The sequence below is a fragment of the Myotis yumanensis genome, unplaced genomic scaffold (genome assembly GCF_028538775.1).
Source record: "Myotis yumanensis isolate MYYU_CA2020_CCGP unplaced genomic scaffold, mMyoYum1.0.hap1 SCAF_4, whole genome shotgun sequence".
Lineage (NCBI taxonomy): Eukaryota > Metazoa > Chordata > Mammalia > Chiroptera > Vespertilionidae > Myotis > Myotis yumanensis.
Window position 1 is genome coordinate 28678944 of NW_027223755.1, and position 23008 is coordinate 28701951.

At 57.5% G+C, this 23008-nt stretch overlaps 1 protein-coding gene across 2 annotated transcripts; it reads left to right on the forward strand.

The window, feature by feature from the left end:
- The first annotated feature begins 1118 nt into the window (after positions 1-1118).
- TERT (telomerase reverse transcriptase) lies at positions 1119-22506 on the forward strand. 2 transcript variants are annotated; one of them, XM_070411443.1, is made up of 17 exons: positions 1119-1337; positions 1453-2425; positions 2459-2764; positions 6552-6747; positions 7976-8156; positions 8942-9121; positions 9787-9945; positions 12866-12958; positions 13522-13607; positions 13829-13942; positions 14255-14326; positions 16442-16630; positions 16975-17101; positions 17937-17998; positions 20119-20243; positions 21003-21140; positions 21642-22506. In XM_070411443.1, the coding sequence occupies exons 1-17, from the start codon at positions 1119-1121 to the stop codon at positions 21743-21745; spliced, it is 3324 nt and encodes a 1107-aa protein (XP_070267544.1). In that variant the 3' UTR covers positions 21746-22506. The 2 variants fall into 2 exon arrangements, with proteins under 2 accessions (XP_070267544.1, XP_070267545.1); XM_070411444.1 differs by lacking the exon at positions 16442-16630.
- The last annotated feature ends 502 nt before the right edge of the window (positions 22507-23008 follow it).

Here is a 23008-nt window from a genome sequence, read left to right on the forward strand (position 1 = left end):
CCTGGGTTTGGGTGTAATCTCATTGGGGTGACTCCTCTGAACTGTCTTGTTCAGATGACCAGCCCTTGTCAAAACTGTCCTCCTGTCTCTGGGGAGGGGTGAAGGGTTGTGAGGATCTCTGCTGCTGAGCTGAAAGGCGGGGGATCCTGACTATTTCTGAAGCTGCAAGGCTATAGGCAGGTGCCCTGGTCTGTCCAATCTCACCTTCCTCCCCCCTGGGTTGGGAGGGCTCATGCATGAAGGGACCACGCAGGTGAGTCCACAGGTGGTGCCACACAGGGAGCCTGTGGCTCCACTTTCTCCCCTTCCTTGGCAGATTGACCAGGTGTGTGATGAATAGGGAAATGATTTTGTGTATTTTTGTTTATGGTCGGGACAAGAGAAGCTTAAGAAGCCAAAGAGAAGCTACAGTCCTGGTCAAGGAGACTAAGTCAGCAGGGAAGGACTGCTGCTGCCTGCTGACCACAGCCCGCTGCCCGCCCTGAAAATGATCCGGGAGCACCACTGGGTGCCGGTGGAGGATGCGCCTGTGCCTTCGATCCCCCCAGGCCTGCCTGGCCCGAGCAGTGGTGTCCATTCTCTCCTTTGTACATCATTATATATTGTCCTCCTTCTAAACCGCTCTCCTGAATCCCAGAGCAGCCCTCTGTGCCGGAGTTACGGCCCACGTGAGAAAACGATAAACCAGCAGGACCCTCTCTCCAGGGGATGCATAGTGTACCTGGTCTCCCAGGGGTCTCCTGGGGTACCTCCAGAGCCTCTCCGCGGTGCGACCCTCGCTGCGAGCCCTGCACCCTGGGAGAGGTCGCCGGGCGCGGGTGGGGAGGCTGACCGGTGCAGCGGCGCAGAGGGGGCACACCAAGCCTCATGGACACCAGGCGCCAACATCAGGCACCGAACGCTACGTGCGGGAGGTAAAGGGCCGAGCACCGTCTGTGACCCGCCCCTTCGGCCTGACCAGGCTCCGCCCCTTCCTCCCCCAGCCTCGCCTCCTCTGCGCAGACCCAGCCGGCTCCGCCCCTTTCCCTGGGCCGCCCGCCCTTCCCCGGGACCCCTTCTGGCTGCGCAGCGCGCGCGCCTGGGTTTACTACACGTGGAAGCCCAGCACGCCTCCTGCAATGCCGCGGGCGCCCCGGTGCCGCGCCGTGCGCGCTCTGCTGCGGGGCCACTACCGGGAGGTGCTGCCGCTGGATACCTTCGTGCGGCGCTTGGGTCCCCAGGGCCGGTGCCTGGTGCAGCCGGGGGACCCGATGGCCTTTCGCTCCCTGGTGACCCAGTGCCTGGTGTGTGTGCCTTGGGACGCACAGCCACCCCCCGTCGCCCCGGACTTTCGCCAGGTGGGCTTCCCGGGGACCCTGGTCGGGCCTGCGGGGTGGGGTGAGGGCCGGACGCTGTCGCCCTAATGCTCCCGAGCACCTCCGTGCCCTGCGACTCGAGACCCCTCTCCCGCAGGTGTCCTGCCTGAAGGAGCTGGTGGCCAGGGTCGTGCAGCGGCTCTGCGAGCGCGGCGCGAGGAATGTGCTGGCCTTCGGCTTCGCGCTGCTGGACGGGGCCCGCGGCGGCCCGCCCATGGCCTTCACGACCAACGTGCGCAGCTACCTGCCCAACACTGTGACCGAGACGCTGCGCGGCAGTGGTGCCTGGGGACTGCTGCTGCGCCGCGTGGGTGACGACGTGCTCACCCACCTGCTGGCACGCTGTGCACTTTACCTGCTAGTGCCTCCCAACTGTGCCTACCAGGTGTGCGGGCCACCACTCTACGACCTCTGCACCCCCAGACACGCGGGCGGGAGCCTGACGGGCCTGGGACCCATGCGCCAGGCCTGGAATGGCGGCGGTGGCGGGGAGGCCGGGGTACCCCCGGGCTGCCGAAGGAGGCGACGGCGGAGCAGCGCAGGAAGTCTGCCTCAGGCCAAGAGGCCCAGGCATGGCCCCATCTCAGAACCATACTGGGGGCCAAGTGCCAGCGGCCCCCGCGTGGTGACACCTACCAAAGCCGCCGCGGAAGCCTCGCCTGGGGAGGGCGAGCCGCGCAGGCCCCGGCGCCCCTTACCACTGCTGGGCCGCGAGCGGGAGGCCGGCTGCCCTTCCTCTCGGCCCTCACATCCCCAGGCCGCTCCTGGTCCCCGAGTGGTCGCCGAGACTAAGCAGTTTCTCTACTGCTCGGGTGGCAGGGAACGGCTGCGCTCCTCCTTCCTGCTCAACTCTCTGCAACCCAGCCTGACGGGGGCCCAGAGACTAGTGGAAACCATCTTTCTGGACTCGAAGCCCCTGCAGCGGGGGACTCCCCGCAGGACGCGCCGCCTTCCCACGCGCTACTGGCGGATGAGGCCCTTGTTCCAGGAGCTGCTGGGGAACCATGCGCGGTGCCCCTACGGCGCGCTGCTCAGGGAGCACTGCCCGCTGCGGGACTCAGCCACTCCGGGCACCCCAGCAGCGGTGGAGGAGGCGGCGGCAGCTGTGGGGTCCTGCAACCAGGGGTGCAGTGGAGTGGGCGTCAGCACCCCGGAAGAGGACACTGGCCCACCGCGCTTGGTCCAGCTGCTCCGCCAGCACAGCAGCCCTAAGCACGTGTACGGGCTGCTGCGGGCTTGTCTTCGCAGGCTGGTGCCCGCTCGCCTCTGGGGCTCCAGGCACAACGAGCGCCGCTTCTTGAAGAACGTGAAGAAGTTCATCTCTCTGGGGAAGTTCGCCAAGCTCTTGAGTCAGGAGCTGACCTGGAAGATGAAAGTGCAGGACTGCGCCTGGCTGAGCCAAAGCCCAGGTGAGGAGGTGGGTGCCAGGGCCCTGCAAGCCCAGGCCCCATAACCGGCAACACAGTAGGTCCTCTCCTTCCCTTACCCCCACATGCCTTGCTTCTTGCTGCTGCTGAATGGCTCTGTCTGATTTCTCTGCCTCTGATCCGCTCTCCCACCCAGTTTGCATCAACCTACAAGACTTTTCAGGACTCTGGCAGGTTCTGGGTGCTGGGAATGGGCAGTAAGCACATGGAGCATGTGGAGTAGGGCTGTGGCAACAGGATGGAAGCATCCAGAGCTCTCCTGAGGATTCCCGAACGTTATTCATAATCTCTTTTCTGACATTCATGTTTATCACCATGAAATAGTGCCCCGCTGAGACAGAGGCTGGGAATAGAATCCACTCTTGCTGGGGGATGGGAGATAAAGCTCTGGCTTCCCAGATGCATCTGGTCAGCCAATACCAGATCCCAATGTAAGTTTCAATTGTGCAGCTGCTATGCCAGGGCAGGGCAGCCGGTTGAGTGAAAAGACTGTGCCCTGCACAAGGACCCTGCCCCCACCCCCCACACCTCTTTAGGAAGGAAAGGGTCACCAGGGAGCAGCTGGACGCTCCTATGTCAGGGAAGTGGATGGTGGCAATGGGCGCTTCAGGAAGTTTTCTGCCTACCTGGCCTGGCTCTCCCCCCGGCCCTTTGGTTTTCTGGGCTTGATGATGAGGTCCCTCTGGTCCAGCCACCACTCAGCCCCTTCTTGGCCAGTACCCTCTTCGTCTGCGCACCAGTGCCAGGTGGTGGGACCAGCCACCCTCCCTGCCCTCTCCCCCCCCCCCACCCCCCCCGCCCCGACAGAGTAAAAGCAGTGAGAACAGACCCAAGTTTTGCTATACTTGATCTCCCCCAACTCCCAAGACATTTAGGACTTTAGAAGAAAGATGGTTCGGAGCCCTATGTTACAACCAGACTAGCCCACCCAGATGCATGTTACAGCTTTCTGTGGTGGGGGACCTTAAAAATGCCCATCTCCATCCCCAAAGATCCCAATAGCAGGGATGTCCTACAGGGAGGCAGAGGGGTACACCTTCTCAGACTCCCAAGAGGTGATTCAGAGAGCAAGGTGACCTTCCAGCAACTTGTGTTTTTTTTTTAATTGTGGAAAACACCACATAACATGAGATCTACCTCTTTTAAAAAAATATATATATTTTATTGATTTTTTTACAGAGAGGAAGGAAGAGGGATAGAGAGCTAGAAACATCGATGAGCGAGAAACATTGATCAGCTGCCTCCTGCACACCCCCTACTGGGGATGTGCCCGCAACCAAGGTACATGCCCTTGACCGGGATCAAACCTGGGACTTTTCAGTCCACAGGCTGACGCTCTATCCACTGAGCCAAACTAGTTAGGGTGAGATCTACCTCTTAATCACTGTTTGCATGTACAGGACAACAGTGCTGAGTGCAAGCAGGGTTGCACAGCAGATCTCTAGAACTTGTTCATACTGCGTGACTCGTACACCCACAGACCACGTGGGACAGTGTGGGTGACCCTCAGGTGCGTCAGACTGAGGTTGAGTTAGCTGTCACACGCTCACTGTACTTGGGGCTTCCGCTTGCCTTGTGAAAGGAAAGGAGAGTTTGACTTCTATGACTCTGTTCCCCAACTTCCAATGAGGCCCTGCTCCACCATGGTGTTTTCCCAGGCGACTAGGACCTCTGCGGCATCCTTGCTCACTCAAGCGGTAACCTAGGCATTTGTTTCTTTCTGTGGCTGGGCCATGCCAGCTGCCCACTGGCGGAATAAATGATGCACGGACAGCCTTGGCCTCTGAGCCACCTCTCTAATCACGGCTGTTCACGGTCACCTCTTCCACCCTCTCCTCCTGGGACACCCCTTCCTCTGTGCTGGCCTTCTGCCCTGCCAGGCGCTCTGTTCACAGCATCCAGCTCCTTTGCTTCTGTCTAGCCAGCCTTGACCATTGTCCCACCTGCCATGCTGCCTTTTGACTCCCGTCAGCTGCCTGGTCCCCAGCGTTGGAGGCCAGACTGCCAGCTGACGCATCTGCTGTAGTGTTTAGAGACATCGCAAGACAGGTTCCTGATGGAAACTCAGGAGCTGCAATGGCTCCTTGCTTGCTTACTCACTGTCTCCCTGGGCTGTCTTATCCTTGAGCTGGTGGCAACCCCTGCCCCTAACCTGGGCATACACTGCTGCTGGCTTAGGTGGTGCCCTGCCTCCAACTCACATCTGACCACACCATCACTTTTCCTGAACTACCATCCCAGTGTGTCCCTCCTGTAGAGGCCACCTTCACCTTCAGGGCAGAGTCTGGGTGGGGCCTTTACCAGATCTTTGTTTTGAATTCCATTAGTTTTTCTGATGGTTATATCCTTCCTCTGCTCTTGGGCTTGTCCTCTGACCTCTCAGGTGGATGTCTGGCAGTGCCTTCTCTTTGGTCCTGCTCAGCTGCGCCTGTGTTCTGATGTGTTGTCACATTTTTGTATCAACTGCATTTAAGTATTTTTGTCATTTCTTCTTTGATCAGTGAGTTCTTCAGACATATATTTTAGATTTTTCAAATGAGTGGATATGTTATCTTTTTGTCACTGATTTCCGATTCAGCTGTGTAGTGGTCTGAATGACCTGAGCTCTTTCAAACTTGCTTTGTAGTCTCATCGACAGTCTTCACCAGTGTTCCTTGTGTCCTGGAGGCGCGGTAGGTGGCTGTGCTCACTGTGTCGGGCTTGTTATGTGCTGTGGGAAACTGTGTGTCCTTCCCGAGGCCCAGTGCTGAGCGGCGCTTGTCTCATTGTCCTCCTGTTCTGACAGTGTTTGCGTGGTTTCGTTAGGCACAACACGTTTGAGAAGTTTTATCTTCCTGATGTACGTCTACTAATTCTTTTTACCTTAAAGTCTGTCAGAACAGCTTCGAGAACATCTGTACTGGCTTCTTTTTGGTTAGTGTTTACCTCATCATTTTTCATTCTTTGATTTTTATTTTCAACCTTTTCATATCTCCATAATTTAGATGTGTCTTCTTAGTAGCATATCACTGGCATTTTAAGTTCATTTTCGATCCAGTGTGACAGTCTTTGCCACATTCCTATAGAATCTGATTCGTTTTCACTTTTCTATAATTATAGTTGTGTCTGCATGTTTTTCTTCTTCATTTGCCTGCCTTTCCCATGCCCTTATTCCTCGTGTCCTGAACGAAGATGTGCGTGCTCATTCTGGTTTTGCCTCCCAGTAGCTAGAAATTATACACTCCATTCTCCTCCCTTAGTGGTTTCTCTTCTCCTGAGCAACCTAAGGGCCTTAGCATATTTTAATCTGGTCCCACCCCAACCTGGATGCTGTTTTCCCACTGGCCTGGCTATGTCCCAGATTAGACACGGTTACTGTTTCCCATGGTTATTGTGCCTTCAGCTTTGTCCCCACCCCGTTGTTCCCCATCCTATCTTCTGTCCCACACCTGCCTCAGGGTCTCTGTTCTTCTCCTTTACATGTTTCTATCTGTGCCGTGGCCCTTGTGGCAGCCGGGTGACAACGTGGACCCCTTTCCACAATGTTTCACAGAACAAAATGCAGAGGACAGCAGAGAGGACAGCAGCCCTGGTGCGCGTTTGGAGTCCCACAGCACGTGGCATCCCTTAGCCGGGTGTGACTGCCACCACTCACCGGCTGTCCAGCCTGGAGAACCCCAGGCATTTCTGGATCTTGCTGCTCTGTGAGGATCCCTCAAATCATACACACCACGTGACTGCATCCACGATGGGCCATGCAGGTGTGGTGAGCATGTGCCTCTCGTTCCAGGGGGTCGCTATGTCCCAGCCACGGAGCACCGTCTGAGAGAAGCAGTCCTGACCAAGTTCCTGTGCTGGTTGATGGGCACATATGTGGTTGAGCTGCTGAAGTCGTTTTTTTATGTCACGGAGACCACGTTTCGGAAGAACCAGCTCTTCTTTTTCCGGAAGAGCATCTGGAGCCAATTGCAAAGCATTGGGATCAGGTATTACAGCCAGAGCCTCGTTGACCTGTTTCTTCCCATCTGCAGACACAGCCCCGGTTCCTGCTCCTGGTTCCCTGTGCCCCCACCTCGGGGCCCCCACCCAGCTACTCCAGGAGTCATCCTGGCCCATAGGGGTCTTTGCTGCCATGGACTCCTGGAGCGCCTCCTTCCTTGCCTGTAGCTAGGTAATCTCTAGGGTCTCGAAAGTGGGAACAGTGGTGCAAGCAAACCACTTATCCCTGGCGTGTGGTCAGATTCTATTTTAATTTGCACAGAACAAGTGGGACTTGTGTCACAAGATAAACCTGCCTACTTGACAACTCACTGTGGGAAGTGTCTGGAGTCAGAGGTGTCTGCTGTCAGGCAGGACCCTGAGAGGGAAACTTCCAGAAGGTCGACTCACCTCTGAGTGGATCTGTCTTAGCTGCTCAGTGGCTGTTTCGGGTACATTGTGCAGGGCTGTGACAGATGTGGGCCGGATTGGGATCCGTCAGGGTTAGGGGTGTGACAGCCAGACACATAAGCTTTCCTCCTCTCTGCGGCCAGCCTGGCCGAGGGCTTGGCGAGGACCAGATCAGAGCTCCCGGGCTCTGTGCACATTTGGGTCAAACTCAAGCCTGAACCACACATTTCTGAAGGGAGGCAGCAACTCCTGAACCAGGGCCCAGTCCCAGTCCTCCTGCACCTGGGAGAGGGTCTAGAAGCCCTCATCATGGGTCTGAAGAGATGCACAGTGCATCCTATTTAATAATTTAAAAGTTCATGACATATGATCCCAAGTGGTCACTCTTACCCTCACTGTGGGGACCGTCATCTTGCCTGTTGGGCATTCAAGTGCCATCCAGCCTTTCTTCACTACCAGGCCCACAGCTCAGGGAGCATTCTTAACCTCTACCCCTCCCTGTAGGAGGTTCCAGGGGAGAGGCCAGCAGGGAGCTGGGGGTCCCTGGAGAGTCATTTCTGACTCTTGTGAAGTTGCACCAAGTAGCCCCCCCCCCCACATTCCTTGAGACAAAAATGGGGTCTTTCTCCCAGGGGTCCCATCCCAGCCGTACTAGCCAGGGCTCTGTAGCAGAGGGAACGGGCGTCCTGGGCCCCTGGCGCAGAGGGCGCTCCAGCAGCGTCTGGTCATTGTGTCGGTGCAGCCTCCTGGACACGGCACCTCTGCAGGTCGACCACCTGGGTTCTTGTGTGGCTGCTGAGCCCATCTCACGAGGTTCTGTTTCAGACAACACTTCGATCGGGTGCAGCTTCGTGAACTGTCGGTGGCCGAGGTCAAGCGACACCAGGAAGCCAGGCCTGCTCTGCTGACGTCCAGACTCCGCTTCCTCCCCAAGCCCAGCGGGCTGCGGCCAATCGTGAACATGGACTACGTCGTGGGAGCCAGAACATACCATGGGGACAAGAAGGTCACCACCTTTGTTTCATTTTTTAAGCAAATAGCATTAACCCCCAGGCCTGGTGTCCAGGTAGACAGGCCGGAGGGCCCCGGGTGCCATGGGTGGGCATGCCCTGGGTCCGAGGAGGAGCTCGCAGGCAGGCCAGTCCTAGAAGCTGCTGCACAGGCTCCAACCCCACAAGCTTCTCATGACGTGGACCCGTGACATGTGGGACTGACCCAGTGCCCGTGGTCCTGCCGTGGCACTGGGGATGCGCACTCTCAGAGATGCAGGGACGTAAGCCTTCGGGTTCCTGGACCCTGTAGGACCCCACCCTGTGGTTAGCATCCCCTTCCACCTATGGCATCTCTGTGTCACCAGCAGTTCTGACCCCTTCCAAGTGCCTCCCTATAGCATTTGGGGCTGATTTTGTTATTGGTGTCTCCTACTCCCCCAAAAGAAAGTGAAGCTGTTGGTGTGGATTAGGGATCTGGTTTGGTCTGTGAATGAAGATGATGAACTCCTCGTCTGTGGTGGGGGTGGGGCCAGGTGGGAGAGATGGTCCTGTGTGTTGCTACTTGGTTTTTTATACCACGTTTCTAGGAATTCCAGGGTGGGTCCCTGGGGATGCCCTGGGTGTGGGTGGGTTGTCTATCTGGCCCTTCCATCTGAGGGAAGCTGGTAGTCAGGGGGGTGCAGAAGCAGAGCTGCCCCTCATCACTGGGCCCCAGAGGTGGGATGGGGCCATCGGGCCCCAGATCCCCTTGGCTGGGGGCCTCCTGTGACCATGCCGCCATCCTGGACTGGCCCTGCAGGTGCAGCATCTCACCTCCAAAGTCAAGACGCTGTTCAGCGTGCTGAACTATGAGCGAGAGCAGTGCCCTGGCCTCCTGGGCGCCTCTGTGCTGGGCATGGACGACATCTATAGGGCCTGGCATGCCTTTGTGCTGCGCATGCGGGCCCAGGACCCAGTGCCTCAGCTGTACTTTGTCAAGGTGGGTGTTCTCTCCCCCAGTGAGTCCACTCAGCACCCTCAGGCTCACCCAGTGGGTGACTCTGCATCCTGGGCCCTGGCCAGAGCCTGCAGTGTGGCTGGCTTTTTTAGGGTCTGTGTCTGCCAGGGTGAGGTCCCTGTGGTGGAGCTGCAGACTTGGGAGAGGGAGGGCAGGTGACACCCAGGAGGGCAGATGCTCCATTTGGGAGCATCTGACTCCTGGGAGCAGAAACTTTGAGCCTTCCTTGCTGGCATGGACTCTGCAGTTCTGCACCCCAACTCCACAGTGGCCCCTGCTCTTGCCCTAGCACGCTGGTCATCTGCCAGGGACCTGCTGCTCATCAGCCTGTCCTCAGAGGGACACAGGCACACCCTGGGGTGTCACAGTCTGAGGTGTGGAGAAAGGGACACAGAGCCGCCCTGGGGTGCTCAGTCTGGGGGATGTGGGGATGTCTCAGCGAGAGCTCTACAGTGGGGTGGTATGTGTGGTTGGGATGGGGCTCTGGGAAGGGTGCTCAGGGGCTCCCGGGTCCTGCCGTGTCCTATCACCCCAGGGTTTTGTAAGGACAGGCTGGGGCCCCAGCTTGACAGAGCAGATGAGTGGGACCCAGGACACGGGGCCAGGGTGGGTGTGAGCAGCCTATAAGCGCACCTCTCTCCGTGCAGGTGGACGTGATGGGTGCGTACGACGCCCTCCCTCAGGACAGGCTGGTGGAGGTGATCGCCAACGTGATCCAGCCCCAAGAGCACACATACTGCCTGCGCCAGTACGCCGTGGTCCAGAGAACTGCCCGTGGACGCGTCCGGAAGTCCTTCAAAAGACACGTAAGACTGGGTGTGTGCCGTGAGGAGGTGTGTCCATGACATGGATGTCTGCCCTGCAGTCCATCCCTCCCCCATGGACCCTGAGCCCCACTTCCTGAGCTCCCAGGCTGGGAGGTGCCTCCGTCCTGGTCATCCTTATGCTCTTGTTCATGTCACAGTCGGTCCTCTCTTCAAGCCACTCCTGCCTGCTGTCCCTTCACAGGGCCCCAGGTTTGTGCCAGGAGGTGGCAGCACAGCCATGCGTGTGCTTCTTGGTGTCCCTGTGGCTGCCGCCCGGGAGCCCAGGCCTGGCCTGTGGCTACTCAGTGGGGCCAAGTGCTTCATGGCTGGCGCTGTGCTGGCTCTGTGAGGAGAGGGCCAGAGGGCACCTCACCCAGAACACCTGGGCCTCGCTCACCGTTCTGCCTCCCAGCTGGGGCCGAGGGGCCGAGGGCGCCCTCCCTGCAGCGGTCAGCGGCCTGAGGCCTCAGTGGTGCAGGGAAAGGACACCTGGAGTTCAGGTTACACTTGAGGCAACCTGATCCAGCCCCAAGTGCATATGGGGATTTCCAAGCAATTGTCATGAGCATGTTGAAGTGTGAGGGCACCCAACCTCCTAAACCTGTGCCGTGGGGAAGGCAGGAGCGTGCAGAAAAAGTTCCCCCAGAAATTCTTGGGAAAGGCATACCTGAAAACCCCTGGGCAAGTCAGGTGAGTGTGGGCTGCAGATCCAGAGTGTACAACACAGTGAGATTGTACATTTGTGGACAGATGGTGCCACCACCTGCATCAAAGGATAGAAAGTCACCAGCAGCCATGAGGCCCCCCGTTCCTCCCCAGGTGCCTGCCGCTCTGACCTCCCTAATGCAGACTCTCTTACCTGTCTCAAATTCCGTGAACGTGAATCAGACGGTCGCCCTTCCTGTCTGGTTCCCATTGCTCCCCAGTGTGTCTGAGAAGCAGCTGGGCCCCTGGGAGCAGCTGCCGTTCACCTCACCTGGGGCGTGTTCCTGTGCCCACACTGCTCTCTGCTGCTGGTGGGCCTTTGCTGGTTCGGTTGGGAGGTTTGAACGCTGCTGAGAGCATTACTGCGATGTGTCATTTGGTGGGTTCGGGTGGAGATGCCAGGCCACAGAAATGCCTTGTTTAGTCTTAGACGTCACCAAAGAGTGTTCCTGAGTGGCCTGTGCCAGCGTGGCCATGAAGCACTGCGGCCGCAGGCCAGGCCTGGGCTCTGGGGGGCAGCCACGGGGGCACCAAATATGGGAGGGCCAGGCGTGCTCATGCTCACACACTTCCAAGTGTCAGCACTCGGGGGGTAGCCCGGATTCCCTGAGGGCGGGCACAGTGTTGTGTATGGCCTTGACTTGCTTTCCCAGTGACCTTTCTATCCACCCTTCACGTGGACATTTCTCGCACGAATGCCTGTTCAAGTCCTCTCCTTGCTCTCTGACGGGCTGTCTACCTTTGTTATTGACGTATCGGTGAAATTTGTATGTTCTGGGTACGAGTCCTCTGTCAGGTGTCTGCCTTGGTTTGTCTCGCCTTTTTAGTTGCAAGGGGAGTCTTGGTAACGAGAAATTGTTGATTTTAAAGAAGTCTTTATCCACCGTTTATGGCTGAAACTGTGTTCTGTTTTGGAAACCTGTCCCTTCTTATACACATATTTCCTTCAAGGTGCTTATTGTTTCAGCTTTCTCATTCAGGTGTTGGGTCCATTTTGAATTAATTTTTGTATATGGTATTTTTAAACTGCTCTGTTTCTGCTTAAATCCACATTTCTCGTGAACCTGCTTCCAGTTCACGACCTTCTCTTTTTCTGTCTCTAATCTTTGGTTAAACCCGCTTACTGAATTCTTAAGTCCAGCTATCCTATTTTTCAGTTTTAGAAAACCCATGTGAATTTTCTCATACATCCCAAGTCTCTGGTAAAGTTGCCCGTCTTCTCCCCTATTTTATTGACTCTGTCATCTTTACTGATTTTTAAATTCCATAACTCAGTGCCACCCTGCCCCTGATGGGTTCTGAGGGATCGTGTCTGTTTCTGCTGTTTCACTTGTGGTTTGGTCACACAGGCCTGTTCTTCGGCACGCCTCACTATTTTTTTCTTGAGATGCCAGACTTTTAAGTTAAAAAATTTAAAACATGGGTTTTTACATAATGTTTTTCTTTGGGGAGGATAATATTTTCCTGAAAGTTGGAGTAGTGAGTGAGCTTAATCCTGCAAGGGTCGTCTTTACACTGGGCTGGTCTCCTTCACTTTGCTCCTTCCCTGGCTGTGGCCCTCTGCTGTCTCACCTGAGGACAGGTGTGCAGCCCTTGGTGGGCCCGGGCTCCCCTCAGCCCCCTCCGCCCCAGGTGGCTGTTATGACCACACTTAGCTCCAGCTTCTGCCGGGTTTCCTGCAGTCTCCCCGGAGCGCCTGACGCTGGGGGTTGGTGAGGATTGGAGAAGAAATCACTCACAGTTTTGACTCCTTTGTCTGCAGCCCCCTCCTCCCAGTACCTGACCCTCAACCCCAGTTGCTTTGATGGCCCTGAACCCTAAGTGTCTTTAGTCATAGCCCCCACTTTTTGCTTAAGCTCCACCTCCTTGGATTAGACAGGCCTCAGAGAGATTGTGGGATGCACCCAGGACTGGGACTCTAAGTCCACCTGCTTTCTGCCTCTCCAGCACCCCAAGAAACTTCCTTATGCATTCTGCCGGGCACAGTAGTCAGGGGAAGGTGCCTGGAGGTGACGTCCCTGTGATTTTGTAGCACTCGCCTCTCCCTGCATCTCCGTCCTCCTCTTCCTGAACACAGGGTGCACGGCAGGGCCTCCCTGGGTTGCTCCCACTCCCCACTTAGTCTTCCATGATGTGACTTCTGCTTGTCGATGTCGAGGCCAGGGCTCGGGAGGGAGGCGCCCACCTGCCTCACACCTGTCCTCTTCGCCGGCAGGTGTCCACCTTCACGGACCTCCAGCCTTACATGAAACAGTTTGTGCAGCAGCTGCAGAAGAGCTCGCTGAGGGACGCCGTGGTCATCGAGCAGGTTGGTGTTGGCAGACGGCAAGGCCACCCTCAGCCAGCAGACACTTGCTGTGCTTTCAGCCGCATTTCTTTTTGCACCTCACTGAATTCTGTGTTACTGTCCAGCTGCTTTAAGATTCACTAGGGATGTCTTCTCCCTCCGTTTTGATCTTGAGGCCAGAAGAAAACGTGCCCCTGTGCTATGGGAAGACACGCTAGATTTGACCCGTAGACCTACCTGGAATTGACCCCTCAGGTGGGAAACCCAGGTTTCTTGTGCCTGCGCAGGGACTGTTCCTGAGTTTGTGGCTTCCTGCAGAACCACTTTCGGTTGAGTCGGTCCTCCAAGTATGGCTCTGAGCCCCCTGGATGGGTGCCTTTCCTGTGGCCACAGGGCCCCACCACATCCACAGAGCCAGTGTGTGGCATAAGCCGTCTGGGCCAGTGGCCCTGGGTCTGAGCCCCACCAGAGCCACGGATGACCCATGCTGTTCCTGCTCGTCCGCTACCGCCCACCCCTTGTCCCCCCTGCACGTCTCTGCCTAGCGTGTCCTGCTCACCCACGTGCATCTCTCACTTTTCCAGAGCTGCTCCCTGAACGAGGCCAGCAGCGACCTGTTCGATGTCTTCCTGCACCTGGTGTACAACCACATCATAAGGATCGGGGGCAAGTGAGTCAGGGCCACCTGCTGCACGTTGGTAGAGGGCCGTGCCCCATGTGGACGGCCCATGGCAGGGCTTCGCGGGCGGGTGTGTGATCTGTGTCCTCTGTGTGTGTGTGGTGTACGCATGTTTGTGTGCTCTGAGCAGCGTGTCTGCACAGGTATGTGGTCTCCACGCATGTCTGTGATATGAACATGTGCTCCACCCTTCTGCCCACGTCTCCCCCCAGGTTTTACATCCAGTGTCAGGGGATCCCCCAGGGCTCCATCCTGTCCACCCTGCTGTGCAGCCTGTGCTATGGAGACATGGAGAGCAGGGTGTTCCCCGGACTCCAGCAGGACGGGTAACAGGTTCCTTGTCATTGGTGCCCTTGGTTGCTTTCGCCCCCTCCCATGCTCTGGTGCAGACAGGGTTGCCCTTTCTTCACGGGAGGTTTCACAGGAGGTAGCGAGCAGGCCTCTGACGTAGGCTGTGAGTGGCTCCCAGTGCACCAGGGAACACGGCGTTTCTAGAGAACCCGGCTGGTAGCGGTGCTGGTGTGATCGAGGGGCCCCTGCCCCCTGTCCCCAGCCAGTACCGAGTCGCACGGATTACTTTGTTTTCGTGCATATGAACTCGTATTTAACGCCCTTCCTCGTGCCTCTTTTCCTACCAGGGTGCTCCTGCGTTTAGTGGACGACTTCTTGCTGGTCACCCCTCACCTGACACAAGCGAAGGCCTTTCTCAGGTAAGGCCTGCACACACATGTATCTCGGCAGGTGCTTCTGTGGCCTCATGCTGCTGACCTTGGTCGTATCAGAAGTAATTCTCACCTTGTGCCCAAGCTTCCCACGGTGTGCCAGCATCTCTGCGGAGGGCATGTGGCACAGTTGTGCTGTTCTGAGACCCCAGGCATACAGCGTGGAAGCCTGGAGCTGACAGCGTGGCACCAGGACACATGTATCCCCAGAGGGAGGGAGCAAGTGTGGGTCAGGCGCCTGGGCTGGGCTGAGTCCTCGGGGCTCCTTGGAATGTATGTGCACGCAGTGCTCTGGGCATCGGAGGGAGCCGTGGCACCTCCTCTGGGAGGCTGTGCCCAGGAGGTGCCCATGAAGGAGTACAGGAGCCGGCCCTGCGTGCTTGTCTGCAGCTTCTAGTGTGGCGTCTCTTTTTTTGTGGTTGGCATTAGGAGGGAACAGAGGGGGGTCTTGTTAAGTGACAGTATTATAAGGCACGGGGATCGCATGAGGTGTTGGTCATAAGTTCATTTTGTTCAAAATAAAATTCCACAGACAGGGAACCTTGCCTTGGCGTGCTGCCTGCAGCGTGCCATCCCTTCCAGGACCCCGGGAATCTGGGGCTTGTTTCACAGGGCAGTTTTCCCAGGAGCGAGAGAAGGATAAAACCAAACTCATAGAATGTCACTGCCTGAAGGGCAGCGTGCTTTGGTCGCGGGGTTGGCTTTGGAGAACCCATCAGGATGGCGTCCCGATACCCCGTGTCTGCCCCCGGGGGATCCTCGGGGCTCGGAGTTTGGGCAGTACTGCTGGGGCATGCCAGGCCTCACGGCCGCACACAGTAGCCCACACAGGATGGCGTGCAAATGTAAATTCATCCAAGTTCAATCATGAAAAATCCAGGACCCCGGGCACCAGCCACCTTCAAAGACATCAGTAACCACACTTGGCCAGTGGCTGCCAGAGGGCACGGCACAGGCAGGGAGCATGGCCTCCATTGTGGAATATCGGGGGGGTGGGGCACCACTGCTCTGAGGGTGGGCAGGGAGGTGGCTCAGAATGTGTATGCTGGGGTCCACTGGGAGCTGGACTATTGGGGACATATACAGAGTTATTGCAAGGAGTCGGTTCATGGGATAGTGGGGGCTGGTGAGGCGAGTTTGCAGTTCACAGGGCAGCAGCAAGAAGGGCAGGAGCCCGAGCCACCACCCACGGGAGGACTCTCCCTTCTCAGGACACCCTGCTTCTGCTCTTTTTTTTTTCTTTTATTGAATAAGATATTATAAATGTGTCCTTATCCCCCCAATGTCCCCTCATCCCTCCAATCCTGCCCTCACCCTCACCCCCTGTTGTCCACATCTATCACTTATGCTTATATGCATGCATACAAGTCCTTTGGTTGATCTTTTCCCCTCACCCCCACCCTCCTCTGCCTTCTCTCTGAGTTTTGAGCATCTGATCGATGCTTCTCTGTTTCTACATCTGTTTTTGTTCATCGGTTTATGTTGTTCATTATAATCCACAAATGAGTGAGAGCATGTGATATTTATCTTTCTCTGACTGACTTATTTCACTTCCTGCTTCTGCTCTTGGGCCCTTCTGATGGGTGTGCCCACCCTACTCTGGAAGGTGACCACCTTTAAGCTGTCTGAATGCAGATGTTGACCTCACCTACAAAAGACCCCAGCACACGTTGGGATTGTGTCTCTGAGTGAACACAGCTGGCCATTGCAGAGAGGACCTGTATCCTGCATGGGCCCTGCCTACCCTCCCATCTGGCCGGTCTCAGTTTTCAACCTGGAGCCTGAGCTCTTTGCTCACCTGTCTTACCTGTGAACAGGGTCATGTGGCATCTACTTGGCCTTCAGGACTCAGCCTTGTGTTTCCCTCCCCTGCTGCCGACCTCTGCCCTCCTGGCAGCCACCCTGTTCTTTGATCATTGGCACTGGTCATCCAGAGCCTTTGGAAACCAGCACCTGGAGGCCCACAGGGTCGGTGTGGCCTCCCTTCAGTGCCAGCCCTTGGTCCCCACTGCCTCTTGGGGTTTTACATAGCATCGAGAGAGTGTGTCCGAGATCCTGGGTGGCGTCCCTCTCCCAGTGGCTGAAGTGGCCTGTCTGCTTCAGGACCCTGTCCAGGGGAGTGCCCGAGTACGGCTGCAAGGCGAACTTGCGGAAGACAGTAGTGAACTTCCCCCTGGAAGACGATGCCCTGGGCAGCACGGCGCCCCTGCAGCTGCCAGCCCACTGCCTGTTCCCCTGGTGTGGCTTGCTGCTGGACACGCGGACCCTGGAGGTGTTCTGTGACTACTCCAGGTAAGTGCGCCTAGCCAGGTGTACGTGGGCCAGTCTAGCCCTGTCCCTGCTCTCGGCAACATGTGGCTACAGTCCCAAAAGGTCAGAGGCCTCAGTGCTATCTTCCCCTCCAGAGCAGGAGCATGTCATTCTTGTTTGGGTCAGGGGACTGGCCAGGTGAGCAGTTTTCTGGAGTATTTTTGGTAAAAGGAAATTGTGTGGCAGACTTGGGGACCCCAGCATGTAGGGAAGCAGTACAGATCTGAGCCCAGAGATTTCAGGTCCTGCTGGACACGAGGCTCTTTGCAGTGAGGGCACACACTGTAATGCCCATCCTCAGCCTCCCTGGATGTCATGTGTTGCAGTTATGCCCAGACCTCGATCAGAGCAAGTCTCGCCTTCAGCCAGGGCTCCAAGCCTGGGAGGAGCATGCGTCGAAAGCTCTTTGCGGTGTTAAGGCTGAAATGTCACAGTCTGCTTCTGGATCTGCAGGTGAGCATGCCGCCAGCAGGTCTGCTACACAGCCAGCTGACTTCAGAGCTCAGAAGACCTGCTCAGTTTACCTGTGGGAGTTGTTTTATAGGTCCTGTTGTGTATTGTGTGTATAAGTATGCAGATGTGTGTATAAGTGTGTGGATGTGCATGCATGGGTGTGCGTGCATATGGGTATATGTTCACATGTGTGCGTGCATGGGTGTGCATGTGTGAGTGTATACATATGGGTGTATATACATGCATGTGAGTGTGCATATATGCCCCTGTGTGTATTGAGGGTCCTTTTCCTTATCCCCCCTCTGCTCCCATCTTCCTCAGCCCTGGAGCTCCTCCTTGCAGACTGTGGGACTCTGAGGCCTCAGCTGGCTCAGGCTTTAGAGCAGGGGTCCTCAAACTACGGCCCATGGGCCACATGCAAATACAAATATTGTATTTGTTCCCTTTTTGTTTTTTTACTTCGAAATAAGATATGTGCAGTGTGCATAGTAATTTGTTCATAGTTTTTTTTCAAACTATAGTCCGGCCCTCCAACGGTCTGAGGGACAGTGAACTGGCCCCCTGTTTAAAAAGTTTGAGGACCCCTGCTTTAGAGCCTCAGGGCCAGGATGTCATTCTGGCAGGTCTGGATGCTCATCTCCTTGTCCCTTTCTGCCTGGTTCCCTTGGGCAGCCCCAGCAGAGTCCTGACTCCACCACAGGCGGTGAGGGGCCACCAGTGAGGACACAATGGTCCTTTTTTTTTTTTGTTACTCCATTTGAGCTGGTGATAAAGCAAAAGATAAAAATTTAAACTTCAGATGCATTTCCAACATTTCCTTTCCTTGTGGCTCCAGGTGAATGGTCTTCAGACGGTTTGCACAAACGTTTACAAGATATTCCTGCTGCAGGCCTACAGGTGGGCTCACTGGATGCGCCACCACGGGGACGGGTGCACGGCCACGCGCCACCTGGGTCCCCCTTTCCCGAGCCTGGGGACAGCATGCACTCCCCGGCTCCCAGGCCTTCATGCCGAAACCTTCCGTTTATGAGAGCATTTTCAGCGGCAGAGGCTGCCTCTCTGTGTGGTTCATAGAGGCTCTGCTTTGTTTGAGGTCCTGTTCCCTTCACCTGGTGGTGACAGGGGGCGGCATGGCCTGGGGTGTCCCTGTCTCCCTATGGGCTAACCCATCCTGCTGTGGGGGGAGGGGAGGTCAGAGGAGGAGAGCTGCAGGGTGTGAGGAAGGCGGCCCACGCGTGGTCATGGGAGGCAGATGCCCTACTGGGAGGATCCCAGAGAGCAGAGGATCCAGGCAGTGCAGGTGACCATCCGTGGCCACCAACACTCCAGTGCCCCCCCAGAGGGGACTCTGGTGTGTGGCTCCCAATCAGCCCAGCCACCACTCCTGGCACACATTGGTGTGTGCTGAGGCCCAGCTGTGCTTCCAGAACATTCCCTGGTTTCGCGGCCACCTGCTGAGAACTGGGGCAGAACACAGTGGAGCCACTCACTGGTTGTCCTGAGTCTTTGCTGGTAAACCAGTTCCACTGTCAAGTTGTGCTGGTCCCTCCGGAAGATGGACATTAACCTGGCTACCTGCCACCAAGCAGCTCACGGGGAAAGCATTCTGCCCAAAGTCAGGGCCAGTGGCTGTAAGCCGTGGGGTGGATGAGGGGTCCACGTGTCTCCCGAGTGCTGGGAAGCCAGGCAGCTATGTTTTGAGCCCCTGAGTTCGTGTTACCCAAGGCTGTGCCCATATGAGACAAGGTCGTCTCGTAGGAACTGGATGGGCTCTTGGAGGAAATGCCTGTTAAATGTCACCAAGAAACCCCTTAGGCCCCGGGGGCCCATGCCCTGTGCTTCGGCCAGGAGGGCCATGTGTGTGCTTCCATTGTTCCCTTGGTGTCTGGGAAGCATGGAGCCCGTGGGCTCAGTCCAGGGACCCCAGTGCTCAGGCCGCCACCTCCTGCTTTTCATGTGTTTCCTCCTTCACCTGCATCTTCTCCCATGCACTCCTGCTCCGTGTGCAAGCTGGTACACTCCTGCTCCATGTGCGAGCTGCCGTGGCTCCTCTGCAGATGTGTTCAGTATAAACAGGAACATGCCCTCAGGCCATTCACAGCCAACAACAAGGCGGGTGTACACCCTCTCACTTCTCGGGCCCTCAGGGATGAGGAGCAGTCAGGTGATGCTTCCAGGTCAGCGGGAGGCCAGACCCTGACCAGCCCCTGACCAGCCCCAGTCCTTGGAGGCCACCTTGCCTGCTGAAGGTCTTGCTCTGGTGTTCAGCCCAGCCTCACCCTGTGTCCCCTCGCTCTGTGGGCCCCTGGCCTCAGACACCTGCCTGCCAGGGAATGGTGTAGTGACCTGGGTACAGAGCGGGCACCTGGGGCAGCTCCATGCTCCTCATTCAGGGAGCGCAGTCCCAAAGCAACAGTGGGTGCCGAGCTGCCTTCTCCACCGCGTGAGAGTTAGCTGCTTCCCAATGTGGAAGGTTAGGCATGCGGGGCTGCCCGTGCCTCCCCTGCAGGAGGGGGTACGTAAAGCTGGACCGTGAAGGCCATAGCAGCCAGGGCTGCGGCATTGAGCCCAGGGAATGTCCTGGCACTCGGAGCAGGACACTCACCGGGCGGTCTGAGGACCTGCCGGGCTCAGCCTTTTTGGACAAGCGTGGGCTTCAGGTTGGAGTCTTTCGCAGACGTGATATTCACTAGTGGAGGCCTCTCCCCACCCTGCATTAAGCACCACCCCTCCTTTGGGAGAGGGTCCTCCAACTGCAGAATACGGTCCCCTTCCGCGGCCCCCACCCAGTTTCCAGGCCTGGCTCGCCCCTCCCATGAGTGGGGAAGATACCTCCACCTCAACAGGGTGAGCGTGAGGGAGCGGTCAGACTGCCGGCTGATGGACACACATGCACGTTGTTTGGAAGGGGCCCAGGGAATCGGCCATGTGCACACCGGCCCCTGTAGACATACACACCTGCTCGTGCACATGTTGCAGCCGCGGGACTTTCCTCTGATAAACCTGACCTTCCTCAGGTTCCATGCCTGTGTGCTCCAGCTCCCGTTTAATCAGCACGTTCGCAAGAACCCCGCGTTTTTCCTCCGCGTCATCTCTGACACCGCGTCACGCTGCCACACCCTTCTGAAAGCCAAGAATCCAGGTGGGTGCAAGCGACCCAGGGCTGGGGTGGCCTGTGGTGCTGGCAAATGCTCACCGCACGATTCCAGCACGGAGCTGCCTGTGCTCCATGAGCGCTGTGGCTGGAACAGCTCCCGCCCTGGTGTAGGGAGGCAGGATTCAGGGAATTGGGCTCTCGACACTTCCCAGCCGGTTTAACTTGCTGAGCACTAGCTGACCTGTCCCCCACCCTCTGCTGCGTGGGCAGACATTTGTCCTGATTGGAACGCGAGGGGATGTTTGGGAGCTGCCTTCTCCCGGGCAGGGCCTCCTCTCTGGTGCTCAGGGGGAGCTTGCACAAATCCAGGCAGTAATCAGGAGGAGGCTGGGCCCCAAGTCCCCTGCCCGTCTTACGGGGACCTGGGGGGGGGGGGGGGGACGGGACACACACCCACACCATCCACTTCGCCCCGTCTCTGCTCCACAGCCTCGTCATGCGCAGTCATAATCAGCCTCAGTTCAGGTCGTGCTGTGTCTTTGTGGTCCTGAACTTGACCGACTGGACTTTCTATTTATTTCTGTTTTGAGGAAGTTTCTTTGAAGAAATTGAAAACATTTCAGTTGTCAGAATTGCGTGTACCTGTTGTTGGGTGGTCCCTGAAACAAAGTCTCTATTTGGACCCCGCTCCTGCACTCAGCCCGGCAGGGACCCCTGGTGTCCACGGGAGCACAGGTCTCTTCTGGGAGGAGCACTGGGACACGGGCCAGTGAGGGTGTCAGCCTCTGCATGTGTTGTTCCCAGGGATGCCTCTGGGGACCAAGGGCGCTGCAGGCCCGTTTCCTTCTGAAGCCGCAAGGTGGCTGTGCTTTCACGCCTTCCTGCTGAAGCTGTCTCGCCACAGCGCCACCTACAGGTGTCTCCTGGGAGCACTCCAGGCTGGTAAGCTTGGGCAGAGTGCCCGCCCCAAGGCACCCCCTGTGCAGGTGCAGGGCCTATCCTTGTCCTTGAGTGAGCAGTTGTCCACCCCTCTGTGTCTGAGTAACAGGGGTGGGGGGAACAGGAGTGTACAGGTGGCTCGAGGGTCCTGCCTCCCTCACCTGGGGGGCTTGGCATGCCCACTCAGTCGCTCCACCCCTCCCCCCTCCCATCCAAGGACGACATTTCCCGCGGGAACTGCGTCTCCCTCTCCTCCAGCCCCGCTGGTCTGAGTGCCCTTCCTCCCACCCCTGGCCTGTGTCCTGGCTGCACCCCCTCTCCTCCGTGCTCTGACATCCTTACTGGTCCCTGTCTGTTCCTCGGCCATGCGCCTGGAGCCTGACCTGCACACAGTGGGCGCTCAGGACTCAGCCGTCTCTTCCTGCCCCTCAGTGGGCCCACGAGGCTGAGGTGAACATTCTCTGCTTCCCTCTGGGAAGAGGTCTGATCTCAATCATCTTGCAGCCCAAGCACAGTTGTGCCGGCAGCTCCCGAGGGCGACGCTGGCCACCCTGGAGGCCGCAGCCGACCCAGCCCTGACCACAGACTTCAGGACCATCTTGGACTGATGTCCAGTCAGCTTCTCACAGGCCCTCGAGCTCATCCCCAGCTGCGTCCACCCAGAGGGTCTGGCCCCCGTGCCCTGAGACCCCGACCTGTGCTGCTGGCTGGGCTGCTCCCTGGAGGGGGTCGCCCCCAAGTCATCGAGGAAGCAGAGCCCACCCAGCCCCACCCCCACCGCCCCTTTCTAGTGACAGGTTTGTCCTTCAGCTGCCCGCTGCCAGGAGGAGGCAGGTACGAGAGCCTGGTTGGGGCGTTGGCATCTGGAAGGGAAGCATCAGGGACCTTTGTCACCCTCCTTGCTGCGGGGTCACCCTGGTCTGCAGTGATGGCCCACGTGTGGTGGGTGTGTGTGACCTCCTTCCTGCTGATCGGCTGTGACTCAAGTCGTCCACACCCGCTGGAGCAGCATTCCTCCAGCTGCCCCCAGCTGCATCCAAAGTCCATGTCTCAACGAACTTGCCCAGAAGCAAAGGGCCCAGTCAGCTGTTTGAGCCCGTTCCCCACCATCCACACCCACGCTTCTGACCTGCGTGTCCCCATGACCTGCCCAGGCCTCCTGGAGCCAAGCATACAGCACCCCCCGCCCCTGCCCCCACCCCCGCTTGCCACTTCCACTTCCGGAGTCTTCTGCTGGCCCCACTCAGCACACAGCCCCACGTGGCCCCTCCTGCACTACCTCCTGCCCCCACCCCAGGGATGGGGTGAGAGAAGAGCCTTTGTATATTTTCTTAGTTTTTAAATATTTCTCTTATGTTTGTATTAAAATATGCACCACGTATTGTTATCTATATAAACACGAGTATTGAGTTGATGTGCATGGGCCCTTGGTTTGGCGGGGCCCGGGGTGGGGGGCGGTCCTCCTGGGGTAGAGATGTGGGAGGGAGGGAGGAGGTGGTAGATGGGAAGGGCGCTCCCACAGGGCAGGTGCAGCATGCCGGTGGGCGGGAAGGCCCCAGCCCAGCACCCTCCCCTGCCTACAGCCCACTGCACTGGCTTAGCTTGGAGGTGACTTGGGAGCTCTTGGGGCAGCAGATTTCAACCTGAGCTCTGGGTTTTGGTGCTGGAACCACACATACTTGGGGTCCTGTCCCCCAAGTTTATAGTTCAGGTCTGGGGTGGGACCTGAGAATTTGCACTTTTAACAAGTTCCTGATACTGCTGGCTGGTGGGGTGAGGGCCCCACACAGAACCACTGCTGGGGGCACCGGGAGGTTTGGGGGCTGGTCTTGGGGCTCTTCTATGCAGTGGCCAGGAGAGCAGACAGCTGC